At 41.9% G+C, this 25,628-nt stretch overlaps 1 protein-coding gene across 1 annotated transcript in view; it reads left to right on the forward strand.

Moving 5' to 3' along the window:
- Positions 1–1,994: 1,994 nt before the first annotated feature.
- The window catches only part of LEF1 (lymphoid enhancer binding factor 1), a 120,712-nt gene continuing 97,078 nt past the window's right edge, over positions 1,995–25,628 (forward strand). The window contains exons 1-3 of the mRNA XM_052641939.1: positions 1,995–2,207; positions 4,570–4,636; positions 6,087–6,220. Of these exons, the coding sequence (XP_052497899.1) occupies positions 1,995–2,207; positions 4,570–4,636; positions 6,087–6,220 (414 nt within the window). The remainder of the gene's footprint in view (positions 2,208–4,569; positions 4,637–6,086; positions 6,221–25,628) is intronic.

Consider the following 25,628-nt stretch of genomic DNA (forward strand, 5'->3'; position numbering starts at 1 on the left):
CATCCTATGGTGAGGATGTAATGAAAAAGATCTTGCTTAAAAAGCGATAATTAAGATTCAGTCTTCGGTTTTTTCTCCCTCTTTTTCTCGTTAAGTCTGGAGGTTTTATTTTTGTTAGCATGTGTTCCCTTGTCCTTTTACATGTATTTAGGAAAGCCACAACTCTCTTTCTTGTTCTTCTTGCTTCCGTTCTCTTATTAGTTGAGCAATGTGTTATGTTTCCCCTTTTCCTTCTCTGCGTCCCGGATTCCCGCCTCATCCCCTCTGTCAGAGCATCTATCAATGTGGTGTCGATCACAGCTGCGGCGGCTTCTCTTTCATCTTCTTCCCACTGCCAGAGCAAGGGGGGGAGAGGGAGAGGCGGAAAAGAGGTGGGGGAAGAGACTGGCGGAGGAAGGAGGGGGGTGGGTGGGAAGGGAACAAGAGAAGAGACACTTAGATGATGAAGTTAAACCGATGGGGCAGAGTTTCTTGTCAATTTCACGCGGGCAAAGCGTGCCTCTCGTGGCTTACAAGAAACGCCGGGTCCTTCCATCCCTAGCCAAGTTGCCTGAATCTTCTCCCTAGGCGCGCGCGCACGCACGCACGCACGGACACACACACACACACACACACACACACACAAACACACCCCCCCAAACCTAGGACTCGTCCTACAGGCTCTGGGAAAAGAAAAAAAAAAAAAGTCCTCACTCACCACCTCCTTCTCGCCGGCCCCCTCCCCCCCACCTCAGCGGGCAGCCAAGGAGAGCTGGAGGCGGGGGAGGGGAAGGGGAGGAGAAGCGACGCAAGTGGGCAGCTTTTCAGCGCCGGCGAGGCGCGGGAGGAGGAGAGGCGGCGGGGAGGCGCAGCCGCTCACCTGCGGGGCAGGGCGCGGAGGAGGGCCCAGGCTGCGCGCTCTGCGGCCGAGAAGCTGGGACGCATCCGCAGCCCCGCACGCGGCTAAGCTCCGGGCGTCTCCCACCCCCCGGCCGGGGGAACCGGAGGGGTACAGCTCTTTGACAAGCGGCCCGGCGGAGGCGTGGAGAGCAGCGAGCAAAAGAGCGAGCGAGCCAGGCTGAAGAAACTCGAGCCGGGAACAAAGAGGAGTCGGGTTGTGTGTGTGTGAGTGTGTGTGTGCCGGCTCCAGCTCCCGGCAGAATCTTTTGGGTCCGAGGTCCCTGCTGTGACGCCCGGAGACCCAGTAGTGCCCTCCACTGCCGACTCCCTGCGCTCGCCGGCACAAACTTTATTCTTGGCAAACTTCTTCTCTTTCTCTTCCCCTCCTCCTCCGCCCCCCACCTTCTCCTCCGGCAGATTGAATGCGCCTGGAGAAGGAAAACCGAAGCGAAAGGGAAGGAAATAAGAAGCTTTGAAACGGACATCTCCAACCCGGGTGGCTTTTTTTTTTTTTAATCTTCCGGGAAGTGGACATTTCATTATCTTCTGATTTCTGCTTACACCGTCTCTACTGGGGTAAACGGGGCCGTTTTGCCCAGCTCGCTCCTTTTCTCGGGAAACAAACTCCTGGATCGTCATCCAGGGAAGCTAAGGTGGAGAGATCTGCGAAGAGTCGCAGCGACAGACCCTCCCCTGCACTTTGGAGAGTCGAACCTCCTCCAGAACCGGCGTCCTCCGCGCGCAGACCCCGGAGACACCGGGGGCGTGGGGCGGCCGCCCTGGCAGCCTAGCCTAGCGCGCGGCACAGACGCCCCCAGAGGCGCCGGCCGCCGCGGTCCTCGCCGCCCTGTGTTGTTCGGCCTCGGGGACGGGCGCCGGCATCGGTCTCCGCCGAGTGGGAAGGCGCGGGCGGCCGCCGGGGCTCGGGTGCCGCTGCAGCAGCTCCGGCTGCCGGCTGCCAGCCCGGCGCTCTCCAGCCCGGCTTCCGCCCGCTCTACTCCCTGACGCATCCTTCCAGTTCTCCTTTTCCTCTCCCCCTTTTCGTTGATCCCTTCTCTTTTCCGCTGTTGCCTGGGGTGCTCCCCCCGCGGAGCGGAGATTATACAGTGGTCGGGATGCCCCAACTCTCCGGGGCAGGCGGCGGCGGTGGGGGGGACCCGGAACTCTGCGCCACGGACGAGATGATCCCCTTCAAGGACGAGGGCGATCCTCAGAAGGAGAAGATCTTCGCCGAGATCAGTCACCCTGAAGAGGAAGGTGACTTAGCCGACATCAAGTCTTCCTTGGTTAACGAATCCGAAATCATCCCGGCGAGCAACGGACACGAGGTGAGCTGGCCGCTGCCCTATCCCTGAGAGGCGTGCCGGATCCCGGGAAAGAGCCGAGGGAGGAAGGGAGGGAAGGCGCCGGGCAGCCCGAGTCCCGGGTAGGTCTGCTAGGAGCGGGATGGGGGGTGGCTGGGCTTCTGGTCAGCGTTCTTCCTGTGTGTGGGGTGGAGGGGTGTGCAGGGAAGCGTCCAAGTGTATCAGTTTTGGCGTTCGGTGACTAAACCGTTGGTTTGCGGCCAGGAGAACCTGCGCTTAACCCACTGACGTTTCGCCTTCGGCCTTTTTGGTGGGGTTCAGGGGGTGCGGTGCATTAAGGCGAGGATGTCTGAACAGCGCTCCTGAGAAGTTCTTCCGTAGGACGGAAAACAAAGTGCACCCGCTATCTCTCGGTAGATGTCTGCAAAAGTGCGTACACCACCAAAGGCTTAGGTACAGACGAGCAGAGCCGCAGGGAGAGACGAAGGGGTGGCGGGCCCAACTGCCTACGAGTGGGGCTAGCGCGCGGCCGGCCCGCGGAGGGGGCGCGCGCCCGGGCGGCGGGGGCGGTGCGGAGCTGGGTCCTCGCGGCCGCCGGGCCAGCTGCCGGAGCCGTGGGCGCGCCGAGCTGAGCCACCCCAGGAGGGCTCTCTCACTACCGGCTTGTTTTCCCCATCCATCGCCACTTAAAGGGGAAAAAAAGCAAGCTTAAGTTTGGGCCCGAATCAGGCCTTAAATCTATGCAGAAGAAGGGCGAGTCAGAGAGAGGCAGCGGAAGCCAGGGCACCCACTCAGGGGAGGGTGGAAAGCGCTTATCAGATCTCTTGGCCCGCTGCGGGCGATAGCGTTGGTAACCCGAGTAGAGTAAATAGAGACACGTGGGTGCTGGCGAGAGCAAGCCGCGAGCGGGACCTCGCGGAAGGGCTATTTCAGGCCTCGCGGAGAGCTTCAGAGGTGGGGGAGGCGGATGGACCCTGATACCGGACACTCCACTGGCCACCGTTGTTCAACAACTGGGAGACGCTTTGGAGGAAATCCGGTAGAAAAGTCCTGACACTCAAATGGTTTCACCAACGCTTTTTCCCTCCAAAGAAATTTGGAGGGTATATTCTTTTTCCTTAAATGGCATCCTTCTGCCCCCAAAAAGAAAGCCTGTGGTTTTGGGGGCGGAGACATTTTGTGTTTTAAACAGCAAGTTTAAGAACACCTCAGAATTACCTTCTTTATCCAATGGCAGGGGTGAGTAACGCGTTTTGGAAGGCCCAGGGCCTGGTTCCTGAGGAAAACATTGGGATGTTCTCTCTACCCTGAATCTTTCATCTCAACATGCCAACTTAAGGGGGAAACTAGGGTTGCCCAGAGCATACCTAACTACACTTGAAAGCTTTGTGACTGTGTATTGGGCGGGGAGAGGAGGTCACTGGGAGGACACATGTCCAAGGAACCAAATAGCCTCTGAAACACTTGAGGCCAAACTCATATTTGTAGAACAGCCTTTTCAAATTTCTGCCCGTTTTCCTTGCCCTTCCTTTTTCTATAAATAAATCTGCCACCCACTTCACATTTTCGACGTGTTTTTGCCTTGGGGAGAAGGGCGCTGCGTTTGAAGCCCCAGAACTCAGGTATTAGGGCTCTGTTAATCTTTGCTGGTGATAAGTGGGCATGGGGCAAACCCAAGGAAGATGGTGAAGGGGTAATACCACCGATTTGCACGTGGTTGAGTCTGGGTGGATGGTGGTTACCAGAGCTGATATTAGCTGGGCTACCTTTTAGATGTCTGTAGCTCGACTCTCAAGTTTTCCTCCTTTAACCACAGAATAGTTCACTTTTCTCTTGTAAGCTCGCACTGACAGCCATGGGGTAGCTTAGGAGCAGTGGAGCTCCTGCTGTGATTGGTTTGGGACAATTGCCTAAGACCCCAGGCTTGTGAGTCATGGGCTTGTTTTTATTTAAAATGTCATTTTCAGTTGCAAGATGATATTTCAGCCTGCTTTTAATCAGCTCTGACTGAAGTAAATAGTGGTTGAAGAAGCTATTGAAGTGAACAAGCCCCGCAACTCAAATTCCTATCATGTTAGGTGTCCAAGCAGTCTTGATGTGTTTTAGTAAACAGTGGTCAGAACAGCGAGTGGATTGTTGACAAGTTCGTTTCAGTTATTATTGTCGTTTGTAGTTTCTAGTACTGTAGAGGTAGTTTTCAGGAACACACTGAAAAGGTTTCCCAGGACTCAGTCCGAGCCTGCCCTCTTAGATCAATAAAGCAGGTAGACTGAGTTGCATCTAATCCCCCTCTTTTGAGTTACCAGTGGATATGCGCTTATATCATCATTGTCACAAACTCTAAAGCAATTTTATTTCTTTTGGGGGTGGGGATTTGTGCTGGTAGGTGGCCAGACAAGCACAAACCTCTCAGGAGTCGTACCATGACAAGGCCAGAGAACATCCTGATGATGGTAAGATACTAATTCTACTTCTCCCAACTTTATTATTTAACATGTACAATTTGTGAATATTGGTACATTTTGCTATTTTTATTTGCATCCAAGAAACTCGAAGCAGATTTAATAAGATTGTGCCCATTGTTTGAGCAAAATGGTAAAGAAAACCCAGAAAACTTATTGCTTACCTCTAATACATATTTCCATAATTATAAAACTGAATGAGTTAAGGGCCTTTGAATTTCCTTTGGCTTCCAGATTCTTTATGGAAGAGAAATGTCTGTAATGAGTATTTTTCTTTTCCTCATTTTCCCTAATATTCTAATTGTCATAGATCTTTAGTATTTTTTTTTTCATGCATTTTTACAAAGAGTGACAGTCTATACCGATTTATTTTCCAACAGGAATAGTTTCAAGTGGGCCTTCATTTGTTTGCTGTTTCTTGTTTTAGTGAGAAGGCAGCACTATATGTGCAGACTAAATATAACTCAATAAAGAATAATCTAATATGTGAAAATATAACACTTTAATCTTGAAGTTAAGAACTATGCATATGAAACGTGATGGATTTTCTCCCTATTTCTGATGCTTGCTCAAAACTGTAAAAATCCTGTATATATTTTTTTGAGACTTAAGGAGAACTCCATGTGACTTTTAAAAGAATCTGTGATCTATAGGGTTCCCTTGTCGAATAGCCTGCATTTCTGTTCTCCTTTAATTACTTAACAATTGGCCTGACCAGAATGAAGGGTTCGCACATACATGTCAGCCAGGGGAAGAAAGGAAGAGAACTGTAATATCAAGCTTCCTTCTGAGCTACAAAGTAGATACACAGATAAAAGGGAAGAAATGTATACAGTGAACACACACACACAAACACACTTTTCTTTGGCAGTGTAATATAAATGTAGCACATAAAATGAAGTCTCCTGGAGTTAACCCTTCATAAATTTGGGTAGTTGCCCATATGCTAGACACAACTTGCTCCATCAGTAAAATCTAGAAATTTTCCAGAAAGCCAGAAGTACAGGTAGAATTTTTGAGTTTGCCTATAAAGTGGAGCGTAACTTTAAGTGTATAAATATATATGTGTGTGTATAGCTGAATAGTCTAGTGTATTTATATTATAGGTTTGTATGCCTTTTTTCATGTGTCTGTATTTCTTAGTCCAGTTAGTTAGTATTGGAGCAAATTAAGTTAGATGGATAACACTTATTTTGTAAAAACACCAGTCAGTAGTGGAAGTAAATTGAACCACATGTTTTTAAAACATCTGGTTCACTGCTAAGCCATTTAAGAGAGTAAATACTGTCAATATAAAATAGAGCATAATAACCCAGTTAAAATATTTTGTAAACAAATCTTTTATGTAAAGTCTGTAGTACAACTATTAACTTTTCAATGAAAAATACAGTGCTATAAAAGAAAGTCAAAGCATTATTGATTGTTCTTTGCCTTCTCTTAGGAAAGCATCCAGATGGAGGTCTCTACAGTAAGGGACCCTCTTATTCGAGTTATTCTGGATACATAATGATGCCAAATATGAATAATGACCCATACATGTCAAATGGATCTCTTTCGCCACCCATCCCAAGAACAGTGAGTAACATGCTGATGTTGCAAATTATTTTCAGAAGTGCTAATTAATTTGTATTTTTGACAAAATGTTTGTTTTTTTAAACTTACCGGAAATGCTCTCATTATATATATGACCAGTTGTTGCTAAATAAGACATGCTATAAGGAATGACTGCCTTAAAATGGTGCTACTTTTTGATATTTTGACTTTCGGATATTAGCTTTTGGTTTATTGGTTAAGATGAATAAAAAAACATCATGAACTATCATGATGTCAAGTGAATTTAAATCAACAAACTCATGATTTTATAAGTGTTATGCTTTCTACTCTGATGAGAGAGAGAAATTGATTTAGTCTTACAATTAACTAAGTGGTCTATGGCTTTCACTGTCGGTAAGCTCTGTAGAATCAGAATTCCTTTGGCTCACTTGGAACTGAACATTGGGAATGTTACTTCAGTTTTTAAAACAGTGGCTCATTTTATTGTGTTAGCTAATGTTTCTTTAAAATCAGTTTAGGTGTAGGGGGGCACTGAGCTATTTTTACTTTATTGTCAGTTGCTAAGAAGTATAGCTTGAAAATAACTCTTAATGAAAAAAAAATTTTTAAGTGGTGGCTCAGTTAACTTTTAAGTTCTAAAAATGTAGAGGCATTATAACGGCCTTATACATTATGGTTAACATGGAAACCTCAATGTATATAGTCAGAAGACATCCAAAGGGTAACTTGTTTAGTACGTGAATGTGAAATGGAGTTTTCCCTGAGGTTCATCTGTTTGGAGGTAGTGGTGGATTTTTGCTGATCCATCAATATATTTACCTTCTTTCTGGGCCTCACTCCCCCTGTGCCACCCAAACCCCAATGCAAAACATATTTGTTTGGGTCTTGGGGATGATGTTTCAGTCTAACTGGCCCTCCTGCGAGTCAAATCTAGGATCGTAAAATGGAACCTGTATCTTTGCCCTATTAGCCCAGTGCTTTCACCAAGTGAAAAGAAAAAAAATCAGTGGAAGGCATCTGGGGCAAGTACTGTCACTGATATTTCAGTGGACAGAATCTGGGAACCATGAGATACTCCAAAGTAGAAAAGAGAAATATTTCCTAATCAGTCATGAACAAATAAAGAGTATTTGTGGTTATCTTGATTATCTGTGGCCCTCAGCTGTTGAAGAGATCGATCTAGGAAATATGACGACTTTTTGGGGGGCACTGTGATTTAAAAGTTATTTTTTCCCATGAATTTCAAAAAGATATTTGACCTCTTTAAGCAGGGAATAAGAGTTTTCCAATTTTCACTTAGAAGCTAAAATGGAGATCTAGGAAATCTTATGATGGTTGTTATAGGAAATAGTGATTTCACATTTTATTTTAAAAGGCTTTTCAAATATTTAATGATAGAAATGTGTGTGTGGTACATATGAATCTCTTACCTAAAAAGTGAATGAACTAATAAAAGCAAATACAGTTTTTAACATTTAGAGACCACCCAGATAAATGCTTCTGAGTTTTAAAATTTGTAGGAGACTTTGTTTCTGTTGAATTAGATATGCATGCATATCAGATAATTTAAAGTTGGGCTATTTTTTTTCTTGTTGATGTTTTGAAGGGGTGGGGAAGGAGACTATATTTTAGATAAGAAATAACTGAAGATTTTTGCTGAAGGCTTCTTAGAATATAACAAATAATCTTTCCAACAAATCAAGCTATAGTCTCTGACTTGGTAACAATAGAAAATAGCCACTAAAATAATCTTACACTTTTAGGCTGTGAACACAGTTAATGCTTCATAAGTATTTGTGGAATTTGTTCTTCAGTTCAGCCAGTTCTTCTTTCAAGGCAATAATTTTTTTAAAGTCAATAGAATAAAAATCTATTGTTATTTATATTGCTATTCCCAAGGATACTGAAAATTAAGCTGCTCTTCCTCTTTAAACCAGCCTTTTCCCCTAGCCCCTCAGTATACTAATCATTTTAAATTGATAGAATGGAAAGTATTTATTGTTAGTGTATATATTAAAATTTTGAGGTCAGTGAATTGAACAGTCATTCATTGTTTAGGAAAGATTTGTGGCCAGAATAAATGTTGGTGGGGGTAGAGTGGAGGAAAGGGGTGTGGTTAGGAAACAGTTACCTTCCCCTCCTATCTGCTGCTTTGCTTTTATTCTGTTCCATTTTAGAACACTTTTATTTTAGGCACCTTTTCTTGCCAGTATTCTGCAGTTTGCCCAGTTCCAGAAGCTTTGCAGTTTTAACCACAAGACTATGTTCAATTTTTCTCTTTTAGGGTCCAGCCGAAGTGGGTCGCAGTCTTTGGTTTTTAATATGTAACAGCTGTTTTTAATGCTAAGTCCCAAAGCACTTTAACCGGAAGGCAACCCCTCCTCTTCACCCCAACCACACTTCTGCCTCTTGCTCTTTAACTCTGTTCTTAGCAGGACTGAGTGTTTGTGCAGCGGACATCCACAGTGATAGGTTTGCATCCAGGGTGTCAGGAGCAGGGTGACCATTTGTGTTTGGACTTAGGGTGGGAGCGGTCCCCTGTCAGCCCTGTGGCTTGGATTTGCATCACAAACAACCCCTTGTTTACTGTATCTGCTGCCCTCAGGTGTTAGGATTAGAAAAACATCTGGGGGATGGTGGTGAGGGAAAACCCAACTGCCCCTTGCCCACACAGAATCTTCTGTTTGCTTGTAACCTTAGATAATGCAGAGAATACCAGCCATGGCCAACTGGCACGCACAGGAGTGTTTCTGCTGGTAGCTCGTTTTAACAATCCCGTATGCATTTGCTCTTTTTAAGACAAACACTGACATACATTTGCTCACACAGCCCTTACTCATGACCTAAATATAGAGTTACCTGCACAGGAGAACCACTTTTGCCATTCAAGCTTTTTTTTCCCCCCATCTGAAGGAAAATTTTAATTGGCTAATTACATCCTTCCAGAACTGGAATTCTTAGAGGTGTGTCTATACTAGAAATCTTGTGAATGGGTGTCTCATAGAATTTGAAATAAGAATTCTTGTTCAGATAAATGAGGCGGGCCTAGCAAGAAAGCACCTATAATAATAACATATTTGGTGTCAGTGTGAATTCTTAAAGCACAGTAAACCTTGGCTTGGGATGGTCATTTTCACTGAGTGTGAGAAGATGCGGTAGCCTCTTAAATATTTCAGAGCAAGGGCCCTGGAGAGTTTATTAAAAGCATACTCCCAAGACCTTCTTTCTCTGAGTCTCATTTATGAAAATCCTTGGAGGCCAATGGCGATGTCTTAAAACGGACTACATAGTTGGTTGTCTCCTGTGCTGGGTCCTGGCCCTTGTGTGCCTGAAAGCCGTGAGACAGTGAGCTTGGCTGCCTTTACATAGTGAAAGTTCCCATTGGCCTCACGCACTGTGGTTATTCGTCTTAGGTGTCAAACTTCCATTTGTCCCTCAAGCAACCCAAATGTTTAACACCTCTGAAGAGAAACGTCTCGGTTCTCTTCGGCTGCTCAGGGAAGGAACAGCAGCAGACTCAGTGCAGGAAGCAACAGCAGACGTTGCTGCTCGGCTCACGCCAACCGCAGCGACACCTGGGCAGGAGTGTTGCTGACTGCGTCGTTGGCTTCTTTGTGATCTTTCTCAGGATGGATTTTCAGGTGGGAAAGGAAGATGTCTGTGTTTGAATTTCATCATCTTTTCTTATTTTTAGTAGATTTATTTTTCTTGTTTTTGCTCTCAAAATGCTTCAGGATTCTTTTATAATTGTTTTGAGCAACTCACTTCTGTGGTATGGTTTTTACCTGGAGGGGGTCAACATTTTGACGTTTAATGAGCAGAATTATCCCTCTTAGAACTTTGTCTTAACCTGCCCCCACCAGCTTCCACCCACGTTTGTGTTTGCTTACAGTTAAAATTAGATTTTTGTCACCGTTCACATCTGGAATTAAGGAACTAAGTGAACATATCTGATCAGTAAGGCAACGCTTACCCATCTGTCTCTCACACTACTGCATAGCTTTGAAAACAGTCACAGAAATAGTCATCGATGGGAAGACAATGACTTACTAACTCCGTGCAGAGAGACTCTGGCTCATATTTTCAGCAGAATTTTTAAGTGTCTTTTCACTTTCCTTGAGGAGCTATCTCATGTGACTTACTGATTAATGATTTAAAATTTCCTACTATAAGTTGTCTACTTTTTGAAGCTAAGTACATGAAATTTTCCTCTTTACCTTAAGTTCAGGAGAAGTTAAATTTTAGAAAGTGTATTCTATCTCAGATTTGAATGCAATCTCAAGAGGATATGTGGGAAAGCTCCTCAGAGCCCCAGACTCTGCTGTTTGATTCATCTTAATTGTATGGCTACAAAGTAGGAAAAGGACCACAGTCAGAATAATTGGAAGTGATTGCCATTCCCCCTTCAGATAATTTAGGTATCTTATGACTGACTGGCATGCTAATTCAAGTGTCCCAGGTGCCATGCTGACATGACCTTTCAGGAGTTGATATTGCCTTGCATGACTGTTACGGCAAAAGTGTGATCCTTAGTCAGATAGGTTTTTTCGAAATGACCCTTGAAATTTCTTGTTCATTCATAAAGGCATGAGAACAACCCAGTTTCACTAAAACAAGACTATTAAGCCAACTTGCAGAAAATCTTGCTCTTTGAAGTTCCCCTCCCCCTGCCCACATGCAGGTCCTCAACTTGGTCTCATCAATCCCATTATTTTGATCCAGTTCTCTCTTGCAGACAGACTTGTGTAATTCTAACAGGAAAGAGTAAGGACCTAGTCGGGACCTCATAAATGGCTCTATCTGGATGTCAACTTGTTACCTCACATGTATTCTTCATAATATCAACTGAGAAATTTTTTACAACTCTTGAGTCTTGTTTTTAACTAATCCTGTTAGTTCTTTAGGCAGAACTGTTTTTGATGTATGTGACTGACATTTTTTTAAGCAATGGGATCATTCCATTCCTCTCTGACTCCCCTTGCTCCTCATTTGCATATTGTAGATAGAATTTTATAAAACTGATTTCCCTTTGATTTCAAGATAAACTTGAAATTTAAAGAGAAAATATGCCAGCACTGTCCTTGTGCAAGCAGAAAAGCACATATATTTGATTCCAAGGCAAAAGTAGAACTCAGCATTATGTAGGTGCTGCTGTTGTGGAACTGAATGTTTTTTTAAAGAAGATACTCATTTCAAACTTGTATCTTAAATTTATCACTTAAGTGACCATGCCAGACTGATCCAGTCTGTAGAAAGCTAATATTGTAGCAATTGAGAGACTTGGTAATGCTTTGTACTGTCCCAGCAGGTTCTTACTCAATTATTTTTTTTAACTCTCAGCTTTATAACCAGACACACCCTCAGACACTTCGTTTAGGCCTCAATTCTTATGAGATTTTAGCTATATGTATTGTACCAGCCATTGGACTTTATTTAAATAATTTTAAAAATATATTTTAGGTTGATGATCACTTTTTAAACATTAATTGTGACCTTATGAAGTTCCTGTGGGATATATGAGGGGTGGATAAAGGGAAGGTGCTATAATTTAAAAAGAGGAGTGGCTCTAGCGCAGTTTTAATTTTCTGTTATTATTGTCAGCTTCTGTATGAAATAGTTACCAAAACTGTTAAAAGCTGACATACAAAGGTATTTTTATGTCTTTTTTTTTTTTAAAAAAAATCCTGAACATTTTTGCAATAAAGCCTATCCAACTGCAAATGATAATTGATCAGTTAATCAGAGATTACTGATGAACTTTGAGTTAGTTACGTGTTAGGAAAGCACAGAATAGGCACTTCAGTAGATTTGCTGAATAAATAACATACTAGAAAATTTTCATGTATGGTTTTTGCATATGTCCAAAGGATCTGTCTTTATTCAGCCAAATCCTATATGAAAATCTGAAGGTGTCTACTAAATAATCCTTAGTGTTTTATTATTGTACTTTTTTTGATTTGTTGCATCAGTGAAAAAAAAACAAAACCATTTAAACCATGTCTTTAATGAAGAAGTCAGAGTCATTGCTTGCAGAATGTCAGGTTTCCGAGTAATAGCTGAAAACAGTCAGCTGGAGAGCTCCCTGCTAGAGTGAAAAAGAATGGGACTGGGTCCTCATTTGAGGACTGATCCTGAGAAGTACTTATCTTTACTTAGGTCCTGGAAACCTAATTGAACAAGAAGAGATGATGTAAATGCTTTTTTTCAGAAGGGTACTTGAGACGGAAATGAAGTCATAATAAAAAGAAAACTATCTTCAATTATGTTGCAGTATCATATGGTTAATGCTTCTCAATTCATTTTATTCTTTCCCAGATAGAAAGGATATTTCTTTTCTCAGTAACAGGTGACATATTTTGAGACACTAAAAAATTCTGCATGTGTTTTCTAAATACGTGTAGTAGCATCAGTGCTGACTTTCCTAGACCAGTATGTGTTGTAAATTGATTATATCCTTTGGGAATACGGAGACCGAAATTTTTGAGTCTTTATTAGGTGGAGGTAGGCAGTCCCTTGTGAAGGCTGAGCTTGTGGAGGAGGGAAGTCCTGGGCAAGATGTCAATAGATTCGGGGCCTAGTCCCATGTCCATCACTCGCCATCACTCTCCGAGAGCCTTGGACCTCTGTCAGCCTCTGTTTCCTTGTTTATCGTGAGGCATATTAATGTCTGGCTTGCTTACCTTATATGGTTGGTGTGCAATTCAGATGGCACAGACCCTGCGAAAGCACTCCGTTTTCTAGCTAAGGAAGCAAAGCACAAGTCTCATCCCAGTCTGGTAGGAATCCTGCCATAAAAGGTGCTTGACTGTATTTAGGAAGCTCCTGAGAAAGGGGAGAAATTTTTTTTTCTTACAGTGTCACCATGCTGACTTAGAATCTGGATGACTGGGTAAAGGCCTTACAATAACCTTAAGAAAATATCTGTGTAAATAAAAGTTTTGGGGAGACAGCTTTCTTCTCCTGGGCTCTTTTTTCTCTCCTAGTTGTTAGGAGAGCATCATTTCTTCTATTAAGGGAATGAGATGCATGAGTGAACAGATTTCTAAATTAAAGATTTGTTAAAATTCTTACATCCTTCTGTTATTTGGTATGAAATTGCCAGGTGACTCTTAAGTCCTTGGATTGGGGTAATAATTGATTTTTATTTAGGAGACTTTTTTTCCTTAATCCTTTGAGAGCTGGGTTTCTTCTCCCCACTGCGAACAATCTATAGAGAAGAGATTTAAGAACGGCTTGTGAATGTAGAGGACAACAGGCGAGCTATTTTTCTTTCCCCTTGGAAATTTCTTCTGACTTAAGTCTTTCTTGCTTTCCTGGCACCTAAAAAAATCAGGTCCAAGGGGATAGGCTGGCCGGGCAGCAAGGAGAAATCAGTGCTTTTCTAGTCTCATTGGAAAATTCCAGCTTCCACCCTTTCAAGACTTTTCTTTTTCTCTCAGTAAAATTCAATGAATGTTAAATATATATATCAATGTAGAGTTAGCTTTCTCCAATTTTAAACATTATATATTATACCTTGTAATAATTATGAACACATAGCTTCCTGGCACTGTAGTTCATATGACTTGGACCAAGGAAAAAACGTATTGTGATCTTACCTCAAGTGTGTCAAACTTTGTCTTAGACTCCAAAACTTAGATTTTTTTTTTTTTTTTAAGTCTGAAACAAACCCAGCAGTACCAAAGTAAAAATTTTTACCAGAGTAAAAAATGTTTACTGTTTACTATAACTGGGCTAACCAGCTAAATAGCTGACAGGGTTAGGAAAAGAATCAAGTCTCCAAGACGTTGCTTGAATTGGTTTTTACTCAATTTTTTGGTGTAAGTAAAAAGTTTAAAATTAAAACTCAAATTCTTTTGAAAGGGAGAACAATTAACTTTTTTTTTTTTTAAGTATTCCCATGTGCCAGGTACTGAGCTAGGCAGTTTGCACAAATGAAAACTGTGGCTGGGTGTAGTAATCTCCATGCTAAAGATAACAGCCCATCCTCAGGGGCAGTAGTAACCTGCTTCAGTTTAGTAAGCAACCAAGTCATGGCTCTTCCCTTTCTAAGATCTGAAGACTTGTTAATTGTCATTTAAAATAACCAACCATTACTGCCTTTTGGAACATAAAACACTGATTAAATGATTCATATGTTGATTAAAATATAAAACCCAAAATTATTACTTTGAAGATTTCGTTGGCAGTTTCTTTTCAGTAATGCTTAGCTATTTTTTATGAAAATAAAAAGAAATACTTTCATTTAAAAAAAGCAGTACACTAGAAAACTCAGATGACCAAAAGGAATAAAAAATATTAAATTCCTAGGATCCTGCTGTCAGAGATGGTTGTTAAAGCTCACCATGTAGCCTTTTAGACCACTTCCTGTGCACATTTAGAAATACATGTAAACATACATAAATATATATGTTATATACTCATGACCATGGAAGCATAATATGCCATTTTTTTCCTGCTTGTTTTCCCACCAGTGTCCAGTGGATATCTTTTTTACTCTTCTGTAATAACATTTTAAATGATGCCTGATGTATTGCCTCGGAGAAGGCAATGGCACCCTACTCCAGTACTCTTGCCTGGAAAATCCCATGGACGGAGGAGCCTGGTAGGCTGCAGTCCATGGGGTCGCAAAGAGTTGGACACAACCGAGCAACTACACTTTCACTTTTTACTTTCATGCATTGGAGCAGGAAATGGCAACCCACTCCAGTGTTCTTGCCTGGAGAATCCCAGGGACAAGGGAGCCTGGTGGGCTTCCATTTGTGGGGTCACACAGAGTCAGACACGACTGAAGTGACTTAGCAGCAGCAGCAGCAATGTATTGCCTAATTTATTTATAAGACATTTAGATAGTATCACTTTTTTTACCTCTATCTTAAGCAACATTTGATGGAGTGCGTATTTTCTAAGTACGTCTTTGCACACATTCTGTTTCTTTGAAATGAATTACTAGAAGTGGAATTGTAGAGTCAAAGGCAGTGCACCTTTTTAAGTGAGGGATGGGGGTAACCCAACAATGCAATTTAACCCTCAAAAGTTTTGAAGTCAGTATTTAGAAGTATAATTAGATTACATTCACATTTGGTCATGGTTGATGTTTTGAGGCCTTCTTCCAGTCAAGAATCAGTCCAGCAGGAGACAAGGAGCTGGACAGATGGGGAGCAGAATATGAGCTTCATTATCAATCAGGCTGGATGGAGAAAGTGGCCTGAACCACCACACAAGTTTGGACTTGCTTTGACTTCCGCATGTTGAACACCACTAAGTCACAGGCCTCCCCAACAGGAGCAGGGGATTTACCTCCAGTGGAACTGGAGACAAGAACAAACCCATGTTGGGGGCAAGCTGGCCCCAAAAGAGAACAAAGGGTCAGTCTGTCCTTGCTCGGTTCTTCCTCCAAATCACCAGATATGAGTCGCCCTCCCTTGTGGAAAGTGAATGAGGGTGTGGGAGAGACAAAGGCTACAGCTGCTGCCGAGGAGAAGTTACTACTCGATGCGCCAAGCTTAAGGAGGAGGGGACGATGAGAGCGTGGTTATCCCCTGAGTCACGATCACTGACAGACCAATGCCCACGGCCAGTAGTGGTGAGGTGCGTGCATACACGAGATGGGAGCTGCAGCAGAGCACTGCTGTTGGAGTCAGAAAGGTCTAGAGCTCGGTGTGTGCTGCTGACCTGTGACCAGAAGGTCTAGAGCTCGGTGTGTGCTGCTGACCTGTGACCAGGTCTAGAGCTCGGTGTGTGCTGCTGACCTGTGACCAGGTCTAGAGCTCGGTGTGTGCTGCTGACCTGTGACCGGAAGGTCTAGAGCTCGGTGTGTGCTGCTGACCTGTGACCGGAAGGTCTAGAGCTCGGTGTCTGCTGCTGACTCTCTGAACCTTGGTTTTTTAACCTGTAGCATAGACTGCCACTTCTTCTACTGATACTGACAAAGGTACAGTATAGGGTTCTCTGCATTAGTAACAGTGTTTATAAAAGGCAGGCCAACTGCTTCCGAGTTTACTGGTGTTCTTATTAAAAAGGCACATATGTAGGCCCCCCTGCAAATGTCCTGAACCTCAGGCTGCAGGTGGGCCATGCGTGGGCACTTTAACCCAGGCACTTCAGCCATTCTTACCTAAAGTAAGGTTGAGAAAAATAATGACCAGGTAGACTTTCAGTAATTTAACTGAGGTTCCGATATCCTGAGTGACTCGTGGCAGCAGTCAGGCGCTATGGCCCCAAAACTCTTTCACCGCCACCCAGCCCTGTCCCTCACGGAGACCCCTGGCACTCTGTTCGTGGAGACCTCCAGGGGTTTGTATCCTTCCTCCACTGACTGCAGAATGAAAGCCACGTTCTTTTCAAAGCTTTCTGCAATCTGGGCTCATCTACCTTTCAAGCCTTGCCTCCTTACCCTGCAGCTTGCAGTTAAGCTACATTTCCATACCTGCCTCCTATCACTTTCCCAAATTCCGGTCTTCGGGTTGTTATAGCTTGCTCTCCCTGGAATGCCCTGTTTTTTCTTCCTGCTGGCTTAGTCTTGTTCATCCCTGAAGATCTGGGCTACATGGTATCTCCTCCAGGACGCTCCTCCTGATTTTACCACCAGGCAAGACTCTGCTCTCTCCTGGTGGGCTCCCACAGAACCTTCTTCATAACTGTTATCACTGCTTACAGTCGTCGTCGTCTGTGTCTGTCTGTCTCACTCACTGTTAGTTCCTTTAGACAGGGAGCTTCTTTTACTCATCTCTGTGCTCACAACCAGTTATACTACTTGGCAAAGAGAAATTACTCCACAGATATTTTTGGAATATATAGAGCAAAGCTTTTTAAAATGTATTAATGTAGAGCAGTAACAGCAGATATCAACCTATATTTAAATGGAGAGTCTTTAACAAAATACAGACTAATACAGAATCACATACCTGAAATTGAGCTCAGAAATGATCTGAACATGAAGTATATAGTCTATGGACTAGACATTAGCTGTTAGTTTTGAGTATTTAGTAAATGTCAGGACCTGTTCTGAGCACTTAATGTATATTAGATGATTTAATCTTCACAGTAACCCTGTGATATCCCGAATAGCCCTGTTTTACAGATGAGGAGACTGAGACATAGGGATCGTACAAGTGGTTAAAGGACCACTGTAAAACTAGACCAAGAAATGCTTGGTCAGATAAAGAAGGTAATTTGGCAGGATCACACAGCTAGTAAGTAGTGGTACCATGCTTGGACCAGACTTTGACCCTCACTGCAGATGCGTTGGAGAAGGAAATGGCAGCCCACTCCAGTGTTCTTGGCTGGAGAATCCCAGGGACGGAGGAGCCTGGTGGACTTCGTCTGTGGGGTCGCACAGAGTTGGACACGACTGAAGCAACTTAGCAGCAGCAGCAGGATGCTTTCTGCAACTTCAGCTATCACTGCCGTCACTGGCACTCAGAAGATGCTAGATGATTGTTGAATCAATGTATTTTTCATCAGGAAGATATAAAAGATTTTTAACTTATTTGTTGTTCAGTAGCTCAGTTGTGTCCGACTCTATGTGACCCTGTGGACTGCAGCATGCCAGGCTTTCCTATCCTTCACCATCTCCCAGAGCTTGTTCAAACTCATGTCCATTGGGTCAGTGATGCCATCCAACCATCTCATCCTCTGTCGCCCCCTTCTCCTCCTGCCTTCTAGCTTTCCCAGCATCAGGACTTTTCCCATGTGTTGACTCTTCAATCATGTGGCCAAAGTATTGGAGCTTCAGCATCAGTCCTTCCAATAAATATTCAGGGTTGATTTCCTTTAGGATTGACTGGTTTGATCTCCTTGCTGTCCAAGGGATTCTTCAACAGTCTTCTCCAGCACCACAGTTCGAAGGCATCAATTCTTTGGCACTCAGCCCTTTTTATTGTCCAGCTCTCACATTCTACATGACTACTGGAAAAACTATAGCTTTCACTATACTGACCTTTGTAGGCAGAATAATGTCTCTTCTTTTTAATGTGCTGTCTAGGTTTGTCATTGCTTTTTTTTCAAGGATCTTTTAATTCCATGGTGGCAGTCACCATCTGCAGTGATTTTGGAGCCCAGGAAAACAAAGTCTCTCACTGTTTCCATTGTTTCCCTATCTATTTGCCATGAAGTGATGGGGCTGGATGCCATGATCTTAGTTTTCTGAATGTTGAGTTTTAAGCCAGCTTTTTCATCTCCCCTTTCACCTTCATCAAGAGACTCTTTAATTCCTCTTTGCTTTCTACCATAAGGCTAGTGTCATCTGCATATATGAGGTTATTGATATTTCTCCTGGTAATCTTGATTCCTGCTTGTGCTTCATCCAGCCCGGCATTTTGCATGATGTACTCTGCATAAAAGTTAAATAAGCGGGGTGGCAATATTCAGCCTTGACTACTCCTTTCCCAATTTTGATGTCCATTGTTCCATGTCAGATTCTAACTGTTGTTTCTTGGTTTGCATACAGGTTTCTCAGAAGGCAGGTAAGGTAGTCTGGTATTCCCATATCTTTAAGAATTTTCCACAGTTCGTTGTGATCTACACAGTCAAAGGCTTTACAGTAGTCAATGAAGCAGAAGTAGATGTTTTTCTGGAATTCTCTAGCTTTTTCTGTTATCAAGTGGATGTTGGCAGTTTGATCTCTGGTTCCTCTGCATATTCTAAATCCAACTTGAACATCTGGAAGTTCTTGATTCATGTACTGTTGAAGCCTAGCTTGCAGAATTTTGAGCATTACCTTGCTAGCATGTGAAATGAGTCAATTGTGCAGTAGTTTGAGCATTCTTTGGCATTTCCCTTCTTTGGGATTGGAATGAAAACTGACCTTTTCCAGTCCTGTGGCCACTGATGAGTTTTCCAGATTTGCTGCATATTGAATGCAGCACTTTAACCTATAGAGGGTTTGTGAACAGAAAAAATGTATGAAATTATAAATGTCTTTCACATTATTTTTGGTAGTAATAACTATGGTGCTAGTCAAAAGTGCTCATGTTTAAGGCAACAAGTTAGATGCAGTGAAGAGAGGGGAAACTGGAGGAGATACAAAAGAGATGGAGAAAGTTCTGGCCTGATAGTAGAGGGGCAGTGTTAGTGGAAACAATAAATTTAGAAAGAGGAGCAAGTTTTAGGACAGACATTCATGAGTTTGACTTAAGGACTATTCTATGTTTTCTATTCTATGTTTTCTTTTCTATGTTAAGAAAACAAAAAATTAACCCATATCTGCAACCCAGCATTTTACATTATGGACATCGTTTTGGTCTATAATTTATCTAAGTCAGCCATGCCTCACAAGTATCACTTCACTTCCTCTAATGCTGCCTGAACCTTGTTTAGAAGCCTCTGTGTGATTATAAAAAATGGAAGTGCATACTGACCACAGGTGAGGGAGGAATAGTATTAATATACTACTGTATAATATCTAATGAATTCACTTTACCTGCATTTTTCTTATTAAATACTCACTATATCACTATGAAAGGAACACTACCAGTTTTCCCATCTTTTCGTTCAAGATAGTGACACACACACAGGTTACATTGTTTACTGTAGTCTCAGAGTTTAGTAAGTGGTAGAACTTGGATTCAAAGCCACAGACCCATTTTATAAACTCATTCCTCCCTCTAAAGAATAACGCTTAGTGTCAATAAATTACATTGAAGATTAAAAACATCTGTTATATTTGTGTTTTATTAAACACTGTAAGTGGTTCGGCTTAAATAAGTTCTCAGAATACTTGAAAATTGTCCTCAGGTTTACTCAACACATAATCATGTAATTGTTCAATGTGTTCTTGAAAATTCCCAGGAAATATTTGTTTGTTGGGTGTATCAGCCACATTTTGATAAATGCTTAATTTTTATGGGAATTCCTATAACTTAATTCTAGGGCCCCAGTGTCCACAAATCTTAAGGACTCAATAGAATAATCAAATAGCAGTGTGGCCAGAGGTTTTTGTCATTTTTGGAATCTCCTTGGCGAATGATGTTGCCACCTTATTCCATAAGAACTGAGTAGTATTGGCAAAAATCTGCTGCCAAAGAGTGTTCTTTGCACAATAAGCAATTAAACTGTGGTAGGTGCTTTGTTTCTAGGAGCTGTTTGTAGTGATTTTTGTGGTATCATGATATTAGGTTAGGTAAGAGAAATTAGCTTAGAATTAACTGAAATTGTGATCATTCCTGAGAAGTTACAACAGTGGGTTTCCTTAAAAAAAAAATCTTTTTTGGCAAGAAGATAATTATTAGAAACAATCTTCTTTCTCTCAAAAGGAAATGCCTTTGTTGTTGTTTTAAGGTAATATATATATTTTTAAAGTTAGGGGAAAATTCATTAAAGAACAGAAAAAAAATGCAAGTGCCTTCTGTCACTCATATAATGGTTTCATTTATGTTTTTCTTAAAATTTTCTTTCTCCAACTCTACATATAATACAAGTTTTTTTTTAATAAGAGGGCTCATAAGGTTACTGTTAAAATTTTTCATCAAAAATATGTTGTTGCTCATCTTCCCATATGAATGAGTAAAGATCTATATCATCATCTGTTGCCATGACTGGATACTACCGAGTTATAAGTTTATTGATTTTATCCTCAATTATGGGTTCTCTTTGTTTTTCTTATTTTGAACAATGCTAAAATAAAACCTTGTTAAAAATACATATTTATAATCTATTTTTATAAGTTATACAGAATTAAATAGATTATAGAAATAAGCCTATTTAAATAGACTTCAGGTAAATGTGTTTTTGCGTATTTATGTTTATCTGAATCACTGGATCATATCTTTCTTGATTTATGTGAGCTTTTTATGTATAAATATATATATGGCTCAGCAGATAAAGAATCTGCCTGCAGTGCAGGAGACAGAGGAGACATGGGTTCAGCTCCTTGGGTCAAGAAGATCCCCTGGAGAAGGAAATGGTGACCGCTCCATTATTCTTGTCTGAAAAATCCCATGGACAGAGAAGTTTGGTGGGCTATAGGCCAGGGGGTCACAAAAAAGTCAGACGTAACTAAGCAAATAACACATGTTTATAGATAAAGCATATTAACCATTTTGATAACAAGAAAATGCCTTCCAGCATTAGCTTGGCTCATTTCATGTACTTTATTTCAGAAGAAAGACCCTCTTTTGACTCTTGTAGGATGGTACAGTAACCAGAGAAAACATTTTATTTCCTTTCACTGTCAGAAGTTACCTGTCGTAGCAGTCTCTGAATTAGCCTTTAAGTCTAGGGTTAAGCGAGTTTCCTGGTAGGATGAAGACAAACACCAAAGAATGTTTATTTGAGGAATGATTTCTCATTCATCTCATAAATATTCACTGAAGGTACTTACTTTGAAAGTCATTGTGCTGAGCCCATTGTTAGTATATGACAGCAGTTCCTGAAGACAGTATTTGTATGTGCCAGCCTTTCTCGATCTGCTTTCAGTTCAGTATGGACCATCAGAAATGTGATAGAGAGTATTTGATTTACTTGTTTTAAAATGGTTATGGAGATAGTTCTATTTGGGTTGGGCCAGGAAAGTTGCTTTAATAAATACTTTTTTAAGTTAAAAGGTTATGCATAGTAAGTAATCTAAGACTTACTTAAGAAAGCAATAATTTATAGAGCATTTTGTTTTATTTATTTTTAATGTAAAATAAGTTAGGACATCCATCATAAAGCATTTTAAATTGGCAAGTTTATCAACATGGCTGCCAAGTTAACTGATGGTTGGTAAGAACCAAGGCTAGGAGTCAGACCTCCTCTGTGCAGTTGTTGGTACTGTGTCTCTGTTTCATTAGCACCATCACCAGGAACCTTTACATTTACTCTGTGTACTCTCTAACCACATTTTAAAGAGTTATTTTCAGACTTCACCACAATTAGAATTAGGGAAACAAGATCTCAGGAAGGTAGACAAATTTACCTTTGGTTATATCACGTAGGGCTCAGAACACATGCCCTGGGTCTCGAATGCCTGAACCCAAACCCAGGATCAGCTCCTTGCCGGCTGTCCAGTGGGCAGATTACCTTTACCTCTCTGTCTCTGTCTCTTTACTCACTGAAGATTTTCCTAATAGTTGGAAACACAGCAGGAAACTATTGCTTTGGAAATGGTGTTACTTAGTTATCACATATATTAAATATTTGGTCAAGGTCCATGGCAGGGAATCTACCTGCTAGGAATAGGTATCAGGATAGACCTGTGAATTAAAGGCCTGCGGATGTTTGTTTTCATGTCTTCCATACTATTTATTAAATAATTCTAAACTAAAACCACATTTAAATAATGTAAAATCTTATTAACTAGATTTTTGAGGCAGTCTCATGTATCTGATTGGGGAAATTAGTAAATTTTTCAAAAGGAAATGTTTCTTCCCAAGATGGAAAGAACAAGAAAAATGTGAGATTTAGCCTACAACTGAGAAACTGGTTCATAATTCAGGGACATGTGAGGTGTGTATGTAATGTTTATTGGTTGTCTGAATAGTTTCTGAATTAATTCAGCAATGAGAAATTTGAAAATAGCTACTTGTGGAAAAATAAATTTTAAAAGGCTTTTAATTTTTTCTTTAAGTTCTGTTGCTAATTTCATGGGAACTGGGTGGGGTGAGTATTGACAAGAAGTTAGGCAAGGCATTTACTGGCTATTGGTCTTTGAAGGAGCTCCTGACATTTTCGAGTCTTGGTTTTCTTGTCTAGAAGTGGTAACAAGTGGGAATGGCATGGACGGAGCGAGGCACAGTCACATCCATGTGCTTACTTTGTCTGAAAGCCCCTGGGCTTCTGGGTGCCAGACCCCTGAGCTGCATCATATTCGCATCTCTCTCTTGCACTGCTTTATCAATATTGACAGCATCAGAACCAACACCAGTGCTTTGGCAAAGGAGTTTTCCTGTTCTAGGAGTACAAGAAGGTCTGATGGTATGAGAACTGGAGAAAACTGACCCAGTACTGCTTTTGCCTGGCTCTGGGAAGGCATCCTGTTGTCCATTAGTAAGTTCTGGGAGCACCCCCAGCGCAGACTAACCATACAAATGAGATCTGGGCATCTAATTTGGATAGTTCCATGCAGTTGAGTTGCTGATTGTTAAAGGTCTGCCTTCAGAGAACCAACTCATACCTCTTTCTGCTTTTCCTTTTCTCACAGCCCAATATATTCCTAGAATTCCTTGCCCACAGTTATCACCCAGACACTGCACTTCATAAGCAAGCATTTTGTCATTTTAAAGTCACAGCGTAGCCCTGTGGACAAGGATTAAGCCACACAGCACTTTGACGCAGGGAGAACATGTCTGGGAGGGTTTTAGCCTCTACCTTTTTTATTTTTTTTTTAATTGGAGAGGAGGAATTTACTCATGTATTTAGTATTTATTCAATGATTATTTATCCCAAATAGCTTTACTGAGATGTAATTCCTGTGCAGTACAATTCAGCCATTTGAAGGGTACGGTTAATTGTTTTTAACATATTCACAGATGTGTGTGATCACCACCACAGTCAGTTTTAGAGCATTCTCATCACCACGGAAAGTAATCCCACACCCTTCAGCTGTCACAACCCATCTCTCTCTTCCCTTACCCCACCACCCCAGGTCTGAGCAACCAGTTAATCTTGTTTTTCTGTCTCAATAGATTTCTCTGTTTGGGACATTTTATAAGAATGGAATCGTAATAGGCAGCCCTTTGTCACTTGCTCCTTTGACTTAGCAGAGTATTTTTAAGGTTCATTCATGTTGTAGCCTGTTATCACTACTTCATTCCTTTTACCCTCTGGCTTTTCATGGCTGAATCTCCCCTTACAGAGGTTGGATACTCTCCCTGACAGAGGTATGAGCATCGGTACAGAGAGAAGATGGGTTAGGTTAGTCTATCTGGGGAAGGGGGAAAGGTAAAATCAGTTGACATGACAGATATATATAAATGTAATATATATAAATATAAATCAGATACTTATATGTAAATCAGTGATGAGAGAATATTTTTGATTGCAGTTCCCAATCAGTTAAAACATTTGACCACTGTAATTATTTATGAATTACATACATAAATTACACATTTATCTAATAACTCAGAGTATACACTTAGGGTACTGTTTATAGTCATTGATGGAAGCTGCAGATTCTTCTTTCAAATAAAATAATCTCTCGTTATTTTGGTTAGCTTCTTGTTAGATCTCATCATAGATTTTAGCACTAAGGCAGGCTCTTAAAGAGTTGTTATTAGAAGTAAGGTAACTGTCAGCTTTGCTATTTTCTTGAGTTTCCTTGTGCTTTCATTATTAGCATCTTCAGTGCCCTTGGTACTCTTACCCACCTGACATATAGAGTGAAGGCAGGCCTTTTCTGAGACAGTCTGTATATCAAAGGTATTTTGTAAAGCTTAAATGTTTTGATATAAATGTGAGTGTTGACGCTGTGACGTTTCCTTCCTGCACCGATGCTGTGTGCTCTCGTGCTACATTGTAGCCCACTGTTCTAGACTGGTGGGAAAAGTAAAGGGAAGCTGTATTCCTATTTGAGCCAATGAGATATTTCTGACAAGCTGGCTGCTGTGTTTCCTGTGAAGGTCTTATGAGACAGGCACATTCTGCACACATGTGAGAGAAAAAAAAGTCTTCCTCTTTTTGGCCTGTTAGGGAGGTTCTTTTCTGTGCAGGTCACTTGCAGATGGTTCAGAATCCCCTGGGCTTGCTGCACCCTGGGTTGGGGGCTGAGGCTGTGTGTAACTCTGCCGTAGCCCCACTGAGTTACCTCGTGCCAGCGGTGCAGAATCTCCTGCTTGTCCCTGTGGCCCTGCCCTCTAGCAGCCCTGTGGGAATCCTGCTGCCTTCCCAGAGATTAGATGTCTGTGCTGGGCTGTTTGCTATTTTAAACCAAAAATGTACAGTGTGTGCAAGTGATGAAACTGCTTGGAAAGAAAGCCCTCTGCTATCTGAGACAGCCCTCAGTCATTCCTGAGCACACTGGAAATTGGGAACCATCCAAACCTTGACATATTGATGTGGCTCTCAATGGTAGATCTCTATGCTAGTCCCCAGAGGACATGCCCGATAAGAAGCTGGTCGTTTGACTAGGACAAGGCAGGGAGGCCGCTTGAAATCATCTCTGGGTATAAGACTGTTTCTTCAAAACAAGTTTGTGACCAGCTTTGTTCTTCACTGAAGAAATATCCAAAGAAAATGGGCTTAAACTGTTGAAAGAATTTAGGTTAGAAGAATTACTTCAGAGGGAGGGATTAATAAACACTGGAATGGTTTATCAAAGGAGAAGCATGGAATCTGATTATTGAAAGGTTTTAAGAATAAATGTTTGTATGAAGTGATTTAAATGCCTCACCTGGAGGGATCCAGATGGTGGGCTGGGCCTCTTCCTGGGCCTCACGCACCTTGCCTCCCCCACTCTTCACCTCTGAGGCAGTGGTATTTTCTTTTCTGTCAGCAGCATGCAAACCCTCTA

The sequence above is a fragment of the Budorcas taxicolor genome, chromosome 6 (assembly GCF_023091745.1).
Source record: "Budorcas taxicolor isolate Tak-1 chromosome 6, Takin1.1, whole genome shotgun sequence".
Taxonomy (NCBI): domain Eukaryota; kingdom Metazoa; phylum Chordata; class Mammalia; order Artiodactyla; family Bovidae; genus Budorcas; species Budorcas taxicolor.